The following is a 14204-nucleotide window of genomic DNA, read 5'->3' on the forward strand; positions in this document are numbered from 1 at the left end:
TTACATTGAATTTATATATTTAAAAATTCACATATGTTTTTTATTTTTATATAAATTTAATTGATGTTTAATTAATATTAATAAATGATACATTAAGTATGGAATTATTTATATAATAATTATTTATTGTATGTAAGAATTATATATTTAAAAACTAACTTATGTTTTTATTTTTATATTTATATAAATTTAGTTTTTATTTTTATATTAATATAAATTTTAATTTTAAAAATTATAAATATTTTATATTTGCTTGTACTTGACATTTCCTTGCCATTTCCGGATCCCGGCTTTTCAAAAAATTAGCGAATCTGTATCCGTATCCGGATCCGAATCCTGGTAACTTCGATTGTTTCTTGTATGACATTCCAGTCTAAAATCCTGGTAATTTAGAATTTTTTCTAGTATGACATTCCAGTCTAAAGTCAATACTACCTCAAAAATTGACTCTACCAAAGTCCAACACCCTAGGGTGGACATTTATCAATTGGTCCTAGTATGACATTGTATGGAACTTTTACAGGAATCTAATCGAAATAATATAAAATGTAGTCGATTGCCGACCATAGTACAGGCCTTGGGAAAGACCTCAAATAGTAAGAAAGATTTTTAAGCCTTTATTCAAATTTCAAGGTCTGAAATGGTGAATAAAAGAAGGGATTATCAAAAAAATGTACATATTGGTACATTTGAATGGTCACACTTGCTTCATCCTTTGGGTAAGCTGCTTCACCTGCATTGGTCTATCTTTCATTGCTTCCTTGCTCTTCCTGGGCAACCTTTCTCTCTTAGGGAAGGCTTCTTCTTGGCTGGGCAAGTTGGACCACTGCCAAGATGAGACTGCTAACCTATGAATTCATTGTTTTGACCTAGCTAGATTAAACTAGCTTACAGGAAGTAAGAAATCATGACTTGTCTTATAGTTCCCACTTTCGAAATGTTTTCCAATAAGAACACAGAATAATATATTAGATGGCATTGGCTGTAAAAAATTAAAAATCTAAGGTTGTAAACACTAGAAATACCAGGCAAAGATATTTGGTAATGGCTATGTAAGAATCGTCAACAGCTGACTGCAGCAGCTTTGGGAATGAGCCATACAGTCATTTCAGTTTAGCCTGTCAGTGGCTACTACAAGATGCGGAAAAAATAATTAGAAGCCTTTGGGATGAGCTGGTAGCATTCAAGGAGCAAAAGAAAGCTGAGATAAAATAGTGGGAAATAAATAATGGCTCATCCAAAGAGCTACCTAGCCTGCAGCAAAGTCTTGTGACATGCCTATAATTGCTACAGCAGCACAGTATTTCAAAAGAAAAAAATAAAATATTTCAAGAACGAAAGCACAATAAAAATGGAAACTTTTAAAAATTTTGAAGTAGGAATTTTGGAGATAACCCAAGCATGAACACTCAGATGGTTAAATCCAAAACAAATATTCAGAAAAGAAATACTATTGAATGCCCACCGAATACCATTGAGTACCACCAACTTAAACTGAGTTAACTGAGTTAGCAGAACCTGCCACAAAACATAATATAGGGCCAAGTATCACCTGTGATGACTGGATTACCACCAGAATATCATCGAATTATTAACGGACATGAAAATTGTAGTCAAGAATAGAATCTGGATGCTAGACATGATAAACAACTGGAGTTTGTTCCAACTGACAGTTGTTTTAATAAGTAGGTATGGTGGTTATAGTGTTAAGTAGTAGTTACGTTTCAATTACAACAAATGGAAAGAAATATAGGCTAGATGGAAAGAACAAGTCTCTTAGTTTTGGCTGTCTGAAGTGATGTCAGGTAGTCGACATCTTTAATATTTAGTATTATGAGACTGGGAAACCCCTAAAGAGACCCTTGAGAAGATGCCAAAAACTTGAAAATCATAAGATAGCCAACAAACTCATGCGCACTTCTCTTTCTACATGCCATCTAAGAAACTTAACTAGGAGAAAAATGGCACTCAAATATAGGCCAGCCTTTTAGAAGGAAAGCCAGCTAACTTTCACATGTATGGTTTCTTCTATGCAATCCTATGTTGGCGTCATGTTAGATACAGCTGAATACCTCTACCTCAATGCTCATAGATATTGGAACCAGCCACACAGGATAAGAAGCAGCCTGTCTGGACCATTTCACATCCTAACAAACCAAACCTAAACTAGCCAGTCCTAGATGGAATCGACCAAACTGGCTGGCTTGGGATCATTCCAACCTAAACAAGACCCCATACTACTGGACCAATCCCAAAAGACAATTCGGCCAAAAAACTGAAATATTAAAAGACCAAAAATAAAATAAGATAAAAACAACCCCTGCCAAACCCTGACTTATTGTTATACAAGGAAGGCCCACTGTTTGACTCAAACATCTCTAATTGATCACTTGTGAGCAATTGGAGATTGTGGAGCTGCAGTGAAGAGAGCTGATTCCGAGCTTGGCATTGATTTAGTTATCTACAACAGTCTCGTACTGACATCCCTGCCAGAGGATGAGGCAGAGGTTGCTACTGATGACGAAGATCACATTATAAGGAATTACTTCTGTAGAATGATGCTTTTTATGGACTCTAGAGGCCATTTAGAGCCTCAATGTTTACTTCTTTGGTTTCAGATATGTATCATACTTCATGCCCTTTTTTTATATTCACCCCTAGATGATATATACATGAACAAATTTTGCATATTTGGTGTGTAATGGTTTGGATCTACATCGATGTGCATATATATATTGCATATTTTATGTATTTTTCAGTAGATCGGTGCTTTGGCCTGTATTTCTGACCAGTTCCAGACTGGTCCCAGTTTGATGCTGAGCCAGTTCTTGTTCTGGTTCTGATATCTTCATTTTACCTTTTAAATCAGCATGGCAGAAGCTCAATATAAAGTGCTTTAGTTTTTAGAATAGTAACTCTACTCTTTCCCAATGGGGACACTCCGAAAACAGTAAACATATATCACCCCTTTTGTACTATATTTTATCATGTACATGCAATTTTTTAATATAGATACTTTTTTTCCTGGCCCGAAAACATCATCTAAATGTAGCCATGACTGCACTGTAACCCATTTTTGAAGTGGCATTTCTATAAGAGAATATATATAAAATGTGTTGAAAAAAGTCAGTTTTACATCTATTGTACCAGCTTTGACTAAAAATGGCACCTACATGATATGGTCCTGTCAATAGATTGAATGCCAATGATTATATTTATGAAAGGAATGGGGAGGTTTGTACAAGATCATGTACAACTACAAAGAGAAAAAAATTACAAACTAAACTTAAAAAACAAATTCAAGCAACCAATGATGTTTTTCCCAGTGGGCAATCAGCATCCCAAAACTAACAGTGTTTAGAGCTTCAATGTGCAATTGCAACTACTCTTTAACAAAACCAACTTACCACAATAATACGTTGTTAAAACACGGGCATCTGGAGCAATTGCTCTTATTTCACCAGACATGCGACGAATCATATCATACTGCTCCAAGTTTAAAGGCTGAAATAATTAAATGCCAGGATCAGAGTTATAGGGCAGCTTATCATTACAAAGCATCCTTAAAAGACTTATTAGGTACATGTCAAAAGAGAACCAATGTGCATGACAATCTCAGTAATGGCCATAGAAAGCCATTCCATCTAACTAAATACAATACATACCAAAATGTAATAGATTTTAATTTATTTCAGAGCATACCTCATCCCATAAATAAAAGTATGATTTCTGCCAATGAGGTTTTGTCTTCAGAATTTCAAGCTCTTTCCTCAATACATCTTTTGCTGCATCCAGACTGTGATAACAGGAAAGCGATGTCAATGGTCACTATTTGCACTAAAAAATGACGTTGGTTTGAAAGAAAACATAGGCACCCAAATTGGTGCAGTGCAACAAATACCTTGACAAAACAGGTGCGTAGGGTATAGCATAAACTGCCAATCTTGGATCAGAATAATATTCTTCTGATTTTGGATGATCAGCTAGCAATCAGAAAGAAAACAAAAACAGTAAATTTTTAAATAAACAACCAAAAATCAAGGTTGATACCAATTTATCTTTCAATGCAAAATAAATAACAAAATGCAAAATCACCAAAATCTTCATAACTATTACCGGGCCAGGGACAGGTGTACGTCAGAACACGCATGTTATCACCCCATCTACAAAAAAAGGGGCTTATTCTGTATTGGAGTAACCACTGGTAATGCATGTCTAATGAACCATACCAGTCTTCACTTCCATGTTCCAATCCAAATCGGTCCTCAATCACAGTTTCAGATATCTGAATTTGTGTAGTCAAAGAATCCAAAATGGCTTAATACCACTTTTAATGGTATATATATTATCGACTCATGCACTACACACAAGACAACTGATGTGCTCTGTATAATCCAAAGAGTTTTCATATGGCATACAGTGCCTTAGTGGATGAGCAAACTGACTGCTTTTGGAACAATTTGAATTTTTCAGCATTGAAGACTTTCACAAGCGCAAATTATAGAACATCGATATATAACAAACCTAAGAAACAGCAGGCTCAACAATAACTCAGTCACTCCCCATTTTTAATAAAACCATCACTTTCGATTAAAGATTTGGAAATTACCTAATATATCTTAACCAGAGTAAGAAAGGAATGTTACAACAGAAAAAGATTGTTCATCGGAATCCATGTTCCACTGGTTTTCAGGGCAGGAGAATAGCAGGGATAGGGGACACATATCTGGGACAGCAATAATTGATCTATATAGAATTTTTCAGGGGACAGCAATAATTAATATATATCTGGTCAATTGGGTTTATCATGGGTGGATGGGAGGAATGATTTTTATCCTCCCCACCTACTTTCAATTCCCAGAAGTGACATGATGAGCTTTGCTGTAATGGCTTTGAGCATTGGTGATGAGTTTGAGCAGTCCCTGGTATTATGCACAGCCCTTACACTTGCCAGTTCTGAAAAAGCTGGGGCAATTTAAAAGAGGCTGACCAACAATCCATTATTGGCCCTTATACAGGAGCAAAATGCAGTTTAGCTTAGTGAACTTGAGTGTAACTCTTTTCACTTTGCAACAAGAACCATGAAGGGTTAATGAAACAGAACTTTCTCTATAGCAGCTGTAACAAACAAAGTTCATATACTCAGAGGAATGCTCTAATTATTAATACCAGATGGAGCAAATGTGTTCAATATTTAACAGAAGAATTATATATTTTTATGAATACTTGAATGATGATTTTTACATAAAGAGCCCCTGGCTTATATACTGCCTCGGGTGCCTCTTGGTGAAAGGGCATGATCTTCTGATCGTGCCCTTTTGCCTAATTAATCTATAATTACAAAATTATTAATTTCCTACATATCATTGTCTTCCTCTCAAAAAGACGCTTTGTCCTCAAAGCATATGTAACGACGGGTGTTGTTGACGAAACGCTTTTGTCTTCCAAGAAGCTTCTTCGTCTGGTAGGTCTTTCCACTTAATCAGGTATTTTTTGATTACTCGTGATCGCAACTTCTTTTCCTTGGTGGAGATGATACCTTATGGTTCTGAAATGATTTTCCCTTCGTCATCTAATGTTGGAAGTGTTGTCTGTACCACTTGGTGTTTGCCAAGTGCTTTCTTAAGGCAAGATACATGGAAGACGTTGGGAATATGACTTTTATTAGGAAGGTTCAAACTGCATGCTACTTGGCTGATCTTTTTATTAATCTGGTACGGTCCATAGAACTTTGGTGCCAATTTGTTTCTTCCCTTTGTGTTTTAAGGACAATTGCTTGTAACGCTGGACTTTAACAAATACCCATTCTCCAACTTCAAATTCTCTTTCTGTTCTGTTTTGGTCAGCCTGTTGTCTCATATGGTTTCTTGCAATATTTAGATTTTCCTTTAGTGCTTACACGACCTTTTGGGTTTCTTCTAATTGATCTTTAACTGTTGGAAGTTTTGTCTCGATAATGCAGGGTTTTTCCGTTCAAGAGATTCGTAACCATACAAAGCTTGAAATGGAATCCTTGTCGCTGAAGTGTGGTAAGTGGAATTGTACCACCATTCAGCGAGATGTAACCATTAAGCCCACTTATTTTGTTTGTTTGTTGCATAACAATGTAGGTAGGTTTCTAAACATTTATTGACAACTTTTGTTTGAACATATGTTTGAGGATGGTATGTTGAACTCATGTTGAGGTAGGTTCCTATATGTTTGAAAAATTCCTTCTAGAAATTACCTTTGAATTTGGCGTCTCTATCACTAACAATGACCTTGGGAAACCCATGTAATTTGTAGACATTCTTGCAAAATATCTTGGCGACTTGTTTTGCTGAGTCTAATTTCTTCATTCCAATGAAGTGTGCATACTTGGTGAGTCTATCGACTACTACGAGAATTTTGTCCTTGCCATCAGACACAGGTAATCCTTCAATAAAGTCCATTCATATTTCTTCCCACTTCTGATTTGGAATATTTAAGGGATGGAGTAGTCCGGGGGTCATAATGTTCTCATTTCTATTTTTCTAGCATTTATCACATCCTGCTACATATTTTTGAATATCATTATTCATTCCCTTCCAAAAGAATGATTGCCATGCATTATAGTAGGTTTTAAGGAAACCTACATGTCCGGCTGACAGTGAATCATGGGACTCTTTGAGAACTTTGGCTTTAAATTTGAAATTTGGACTTAATTAAATTCTTCCCTTGTACCACAGAATATCGTCTTTCAATTCAATTTTGAATTATGATGAGGGTTATTGATTATGGCACTTGTTTCTTGTCAAAATTGGCAACTAGGGCCAAACTCCATGTGGGTCACCTTATTTGGGACAACTGATATTTTTCTTCGATTCCTCTCTCCGAGAGGTGTAGGATTGATCTAAAGATCATACGATTCTGACATGTATTCATGGAGATATGAATTTATTTATATATTTGACAATTTGTCAACGCTGGCCAACAACTAAATTAGTTATTTTTCACCCCCAACTTAACCTCAACGTTGCTATAAAAAGAGGAGACCTCATGGGTTCATTTTATCATCTCATCTCATCCTTCTCTCTCTTGTTTGGGTACGCATTTCTGGAGTTGTCTCTCTCACACGTGTGGAAGGCCAAATTATGATTTATGTTAGGGCAACATTGACTGAAGGTTGACTGAAGTTGCAGAAGGGTTTTGACTGCATTTTTGGACAACGTCTTCTCTCCTTGACTGCGGATTGGGTTAGGCTGCCTCTCCTAGGCAGGCCGCAGATCTGGGCAGCATTCTGAACCCCTCCTTGACCCTGCGTTGACCAGCGTTGACTATGCTAAGGTTGACTGTAGTTGACTGAAGTTTTATAGTGATTTTCGGACTGTTTTGGGGCTGCTTCTCCTTGCTGCCGAGTTGTTTGGGTTGATGACCAAACTGATTGGAGGTCAAATCTGACCTATTTGACCAGCTCTGACTTTGCCTCTCCTAGGCAGGCCTCAGTTCTGGGCAGCATTACGGACCCCTTCTTGACCTCGCGTTGACCAACGTTCACTGTGCTAGGGCTGGTCGCAGGGTTGACTACAGTTGACTGAAGTTTTACAATGATTTTCGGATTGTTTTGGGGCTGCTTCTCCTTGTTTTTGGAGGCCGAGTTGTTTGGGTTGATGACAACACTGATTGGAGGTCAAATCTGACATGTTTGACCAGCTTTGACTTTGTTGGTTAGGGTTTGTTGTTGCTGTCATAAAATATCATAATTGTATATTTGTACTATCTCTCTATCTCTTGAGTTATTGAAGAATACAAGAAGAATTGATCAAGTGTTTCCCCACATTGGGGTTTGTCCCTAGCTGGTGCCACATCTTGTGTCCTCTTGTCCTGGCTTGTCTTCTACTGTTTATTTTTATGTTCTATCTGCATTTTACTATCATGTTGATGTGATTGCTAATCTGGAAATTGATATTGGGCTCAAAAGAAATATGAAGTAAATTGCTCTTAAGCATACATAAAACATACCTAAATTTAACATGGTACCAGAGCTGACGTGAAGACAAAGCTCAAGCAAGAGTGAAACAGCAATCACCGAAGCCATTTGGAAAGGACAAAAGGCTCAATGGGTTCCTCTTCCCACTTCCCGGCTGAAGACAGGCTCCATGAAAAGTCTGACTATCACGGATGGAAGATGTCTCTTGATCTGACATTGGAAGAACAAGAAGTGTTGGACTATGTGAAAGGTAAAATCCCTAAGCCTCCATCAAATGCACCAGTTGCTACAAAGAACAAGTACACTAAAGGTGAAGTCAAAGCGAAGAAGATTATCAGAGATTCCATTAACAAGCATCTGGTGGCCTACATCTCCGATTTGAACACCTCCAAGGAGATCTACAATAGATTGGTAAACATATTTAAGGTTAGTGATGCAAAACAAGTTTTGTTCCTCACGAATAAGTTGAAGGATATTAAGAAGGGCAAGGACGAGAATATTCAATCCTACTTCTTAAGGATCATTGAAATAAAGAATGATCTTCTATCGATTGGAGAAGTCATTCCTGACAGGGAACTTACTATCACTACCCTTGGAGTGCTCCCATCCGAATGGTATGTATTTAGAACCACTCTTCTCAATAATGATCGAATTCTGGGGTTTGAAGAATTGATGTCAAGATGCATTCAAGAAAAGACAAGAATGGTGGAGCAAGAAATGCCTTCAAATAGAGGCAATCCCACTGCTTTCTCCTCTCATGCCGAAAGGAGAACTAATTTTGGGTCTAAAGGTCATTTCAAAGGTAACCCGGATCTAAGGGTGGAAGGAAGGGCAGATGCTTTGTTTGCAATAAATTTAGCCACTATGCGAGGGATTGTCCAAACAGAAAGGACACATCACATGATGATGATCACAATCACTCCAGGGGCAACTTCAACAACTAGAATCAAAGGAACGACGGGTTCAATGGCAAAGGAAAAAGGAATGCGGGAAATCATGGAAATGGTCAACCCTCCAAGAAAGCAAGGAACTCCAAGTATGAAGAATCAAATGTTGTTGACAATAAGCAAAATGAATATTATCTTATATCAGCCCTCTCCACTACCTCTCCTCCGGACACTTTGGGAAATTGGCTTATTGATAGTGGTGCCTCAAGGCACTTCAACAGATACAAGGAAGCTCTCTCTAATTTGATAGAGAAGGAGACAAACTTGGAGATTATTCTTGGAGATAATGCCACCTATCCCATAAAGGGTGTAGGGAATGTTACCCTTCAATTGAATCAGGGTAACACGATTCATTTACAAGAAGTTCTATATGTACCTGATCTCAAGAAGAACCTGGTGTCCATTTCGGCAATGGAAGACAAAGGCTACAAGGTGGCATTCATCGATGGAAAGGTACGTGTTTGGAAAAAGAATTTTAAAAATGCTTTCACTCTTGGGTTCCGAGTTGACTCTTTATATCAAGTTGAAGGAAGTCCATTAGGGGCCATGTCTTGCGACACATCTCTTCAATCTGAACTATGGCACCGGAGGTTTGCCCACCTTCATTATAAGGCTCTACCCGATGTGAGACAGATGGTGACAGGGATGCCCGAGTTCAAAGTAGAGCATGAAGGTATATGTCCAAGATGTGCCAAAGGAAAACTCAAAAGGGGACCATTCCCCTCAAGTAATAGCAAGACCACAAATATATTGTAGTTGGTCCACTCCAACATATCTGGTATGATGCCCGTAAACTCTTTGGGAGGATATTTATATTATCTCATTTTTACAAATGATTATTCTCGCAAGAGTTAGATCTACTTCTTGAAAAAGAAGGATGAAGTGTTCACTTGGTTCCATCACTTCAAAGCCATGATCGAAAATCAATCCGAGAAGAGAATCGAGATATTGAGGACTGATAATGGGACCGAGTATGAATCCAACAAATTCCATGACAATTGCAAAGAAGTTGGCATTAAGAGGGAGACCACAACACCATACGTTCCTGAGAAGAATGGTGTGGCTGAAAGGAAGAACTGTACTATTATGGAAGTTCTTCGTGCCATGCTTCATGATCAAAGGCTTTTGAAGTTTCTATGGGCCGAAGCAGCGAATACCGCCATGTATGTTCAAAACTGATGCCCTCATCAAGCATTGGACTCCAAGACTCCCGAAGAAATGTTCACTGGTAAGAAACCCGATGTCTCTCATTTAGTCCCGTATACTTTAATGTGCCAAAAGAGAAAAGAAGCAAATTGGGTGCATCTAGAAAGAAAGGAATCTTTGTGGGCTATAGCGAAAATTCAATGGCTATAGAATCTATGTGGTTGGTCAAAGGGAAGTCGAAAAAAGTCATGATGTCACCTTTGACGAAGATATGGCTCTTAGCAAGGTTGACAATCTTCCTATTCCAAGGAAGGATAAAGACGTTGTCACTGGAAAGCAGGGTGAAAAAGAAGATGAAACGATGTCGGATGTAGATGAACCTCTGGATCCTATTGATCCCCCTCCTCAAGAGCCCTCCTCTAAGAAGAGGCCCTCATGGCTTAGGGAGACTCTTAAAGATGCCGAGAGACATATTGCACCAAGGGGGACTTTCCGTGAAAGCAAGAAGTCGACCAGGTATCAGGGATACTTGACCATTATGAGCACTATCATTCAAAACGAGCCTACATCATTCGAAGAAGTCGTGAAGCATCAAGTGTGGAAGGATGCTATGAATGAAGAATACGAGTCCATTATGAAGAATTATGTCTGGGATGTGGTCCCTAGACCCTAGGACAAATTAGTTGTCACATCTAAATGGCCTTACAAAATCAAGCATGGAGATGATGGGAGTGCAGAAAAGTACAAGGCTCGCTTTGTTGCTCGAGGCTTCTCTCAAAAGGAAGGTGTAGATTACGATGAGATACTTGCACTTGTTGCCCGATACACCACCATCCGCTCGATCATAGCCCTTGTTGCTTCGCAAGGATGGAACCTACATCAAATGGATGTCAAGACCGCTTTCTTGCATGGTTCGATTAAAGAGGAAGTCTGTGTCAAACAACCCGAAGGGTTTGAGATTCATGATCGGGAATCTCGTGTATGCAGGTTGAAGAAAGCTCTCTATGGGCTAAAGCAAGAACCCCGAGCTTGGTATGAGATGATTGATAGCTATTTGATGAAGTTGAAATTCACTAGGACTGAAGTCGATCCAAACCTTTACTTTAAGGTTGAAGATGATAGACCTCTCATAGTGGTGCTTTATGTGGATGACCTCTTTCTGACTGGTGCAGACCCTCTCATTCATAAATGTAAGAGAGAGTTGGCTTCCAAATTTGAAATGAAGGACCTAGGACTAATGCACTACTTCCTAGAATTGGAGATCTGGCAAAAGCCAGGAGAAATTTTCCTATCTCAAGGAAAATATGTGGTGAAGATATTGGAAAGATTTGGGATGGTGGACTGCAAGCCCGTGATTACCCCGATGGAACTTAACTTTAAGAAGTTATGCAGTAGTGTTGTCGGACCTGAATTGGAAAATGCTTCTGAGTATCGTTGACTCATAGGAGCATTGACGTTCTTGGTGAACTCCCGTCTGGATATATGTTTTGCAGTCAACACGTTGAGCCAATATATGGTTAAGCCTCATCACTCACATTGGACTGGTGCCAAAAGTCTTCTGAGGTATCTTCGGCATACAATCACTCATGGACTGAGACACGCTGCCAAAGATGTGAGGCTACATGGTTATTCCAATGTTGATTGGGCAGGTAGTGTGGTGGATTGCAAGAGCACTTCTGGGTGTTGCTTCTCTTTGGGTTCTGCTTCGATATCATGGATGAGCAGGAAGCAGAAGTCGGTTGCTCTAAGCACCGCTGAAGCCGAATACATAGCTGCGAGTATGGCCTCCTGTGAAGCTGTCTGGTTGAGGAAGCTCTTGAGTGAGTTGTGTTGACCACTACGTGTCAATGAACCATAGCAGTACAGCGCCTTTTTTCGCAAAAGAGATGACGCCTGATCTACATGTCCGTGTCGTTCATCTATCATCATCAACCTGATCATCATGTTATATTGCAAACCCTTTCTGCATGTGTAAAGTGTAAATAATCCTCAGCAGATCCATGTCGTGTATGTAATTGCCTAGGTAAACCTACTTTTCTGGTGACGATTTACATTCCGGGAGGTTTTTTGTCTCACCGATCCATTCTCGAATGGTCGACAGAGTTTTCCTTCAGCCTTACCTGAAAGTCGAAATGGATTTTGTCACTAGGATCTTGAGCGAGTCCTAGTGTTCTAGATCGAGTCTATGTAAAAGTGATTTGAGAATAATCCTAACTATTTGGTTAGGTTATTTTATTACAAATTGTTTGGTCTGCTGGATTATATTTGTGTCACAAAGGGTCCTTTTGAGATGGGTTTTCCCCCTTGAGATGTAAAAAATGTAAAAATCATGATGTAAAGTGTCTTGAGGGTTGGAAAAATAAATTTATCCCCTCATAGGTTAATTAATTAAATTTTCTAGCCAAAATTAATTAAAATCCTAAGCCAGAAATTTAATTAATTCTCGGTCCTAGGTAAATTTAAATTTTCCAAAGGAAAAATTTGTCGGTCCTTAAAATTCAAATTTTAAAAAGTCCCGAGACTAAGGTAAATTAATTATTTTGCTAAATTTTAAGCCTTTGGTCCCTAGGGTTTAAGTCAAAGTCAAATTTTTTAGAAAATTAACTCAAAATTTTCATTTTTGAGTTAATTAAAATGCATTTAATTGAAAAATTCGAATTTCCTCAAGAATTTAAAATTTTGACAGATGAGATTAAAAGAAATTTTGATCTTCATCAACGGTCGAGATTGCTTTGACAAGGATCACTCAAACTAGCTGTTGGAGGATTTATCTTTAAATAGAAAGTCATTTGTCATTCAGTATCATCCGATTTTTCAATTGTGTACTAAGCTCTCAAGCTCTCTTATATACTTTTTTTATGAATTAATGCAAAAGTCTTTGGGGTTTCAACGTGCTGTAGTGTTCCTCTTCATGAATTTATGGTAGCATTGTTTTAATTTCTGCTTAGTATTATGTGAAAACTATCAATCAATAGCTCTCTTCGAATAATTTGGATACAAGTACCTTATTTAGTTTGTTGGATCTAGGGTGACATTTTTAATTTTGATTGAAGTAGCAGGTATCTCTATTTCTTCATAATATTATTGTCGTTCTATTTCTCTACTTGATTTGATGGTTGATTTAGTGTTTGCAGAAGATCTCTTAGGTTCTCATTGAGCGTTTGGGGTAGTCCTCGGTTGGACCAGCCAACTCTCAACACATATTTTCTAAAGAGCCTACTTCGTATAAGCCTCAGGATTTATCTGACGATAATCTTTTTTCTGCAGGGTGTTTTTGGGCTAGTACCTCTCTAAAATTTCAAAATCTTTTAAATATTTTGTGGAAATTTTGATAGATCTGGTTATTAAGAGCCTTAGATTATCAGATCTGGGAGCGGAGTTAGACTCATACTCCTCAGATCTGGTAGATCTGTAAATTATTTGTATAGATCTGTTAGTTACTTGTGTAAATTTGAAATTTTGTAACATAATTTTGAATTTTAACATTTGGGTTTTTGGGATTTTCTCTATTTTTGTACATATTGGATATTGGGTTTTTCCCTTTTCACTTGTTAAGGAATAGATCTGAGAAATTAGCCAAGAAAATCTTTAGATCTAAGCTAGATCTAGACCCTGGAGGGCAAGATCTGGGCTCAAAGATTGTTTGCAGGAATAGATCTAAGAAATCAGCCAAGAAAATCTTCAGATCTGAGCTAATTCTAGACCCTGGAGGGGAAGATCTGGGCTCAAAGATTGTTTGCAAGAATAGATCTGGGATATTAGCCAAGTAAATCTTCAGATCTAAGATTTTTTTCAAGCAGATCTGGGGGTTTTGAGACAAATCTAGGCCCTGGAGGGCAATATCTTGTCCCAAATATTTTTGCAGGGCCAGCCACTAAAGATTTTGCAATAAATCTGAAGATCTGAAGCAAAGTAATTTTTTTCAGAACAAGGGTTCAAGTTTTGGGGCTCCTAAGCCCAGATCTACCTTCTCCTAGCCCAACGCTAGTTCTATTGGCGATGTGCTAGCTCTCATTGGCCCTAGATTCCCCGTGCTCCATTTCTAATTTGAATATTTAAATTTCTAAAACTAATCATTGGTGGGTTTTTGCAGAAAATTTGGTAAAAAATTGTGTTTTAGATATTGAAAATTTTTTGGCAACTTGGGCAAGTGATCTTTAATG

General features: G+C 38.0%; 1 protein-coding gene across 3 annotated transcripts in view; it reads right to left on the reverse strand.

Moving 5' to 3' along the window:
• The window catches only part of LOC149225005 (alpha-1,6-mannosyl-glycoprotein 2-beta-N-acetylglucosaminyltransferase), a 247210-nt gene that overhangs the window by 174345 nt on the left and 58661 nt on the right, over positions 1–14204 (reverse strand). For all 3 annotated transcript variants that reach the window (XM_089386403.1, XM_089386401.1, XM_089386402.1), the window contains 4 exons: positions 4117–4285; positions 3902–3983; positions 3703–3796; positions 3408–3504 (listed from right to left, as the gene is read on the reverse strand). In XM_089386403.1, the coding sequence (XP_089242529.1) occupies positions 3408–3504; positions 3703–3796; positions 3902–3983; positions 4117–4285 (442 nt within the window). The remainder of the gene's footprint in view (positions 1–3407; positions 3505–3702; positions 3797–3901; positions 3984–4116; positions 4286–14204) is intronic.

This window comes from Pinus tabuliformis, chromosome Q (assembly GCF_031772625.1).
Source record: "Pinus tabuliformis cultivar Carrire ecotype Pingquan chromosome Q, CPIR1, whole genome shotgun sequence".
NCBI lineage: Eukaryota > Viridiplantae > Streptophyta > Pinopsida > Pinales > Pinaceae > Pinus > Pinus tabuliformis.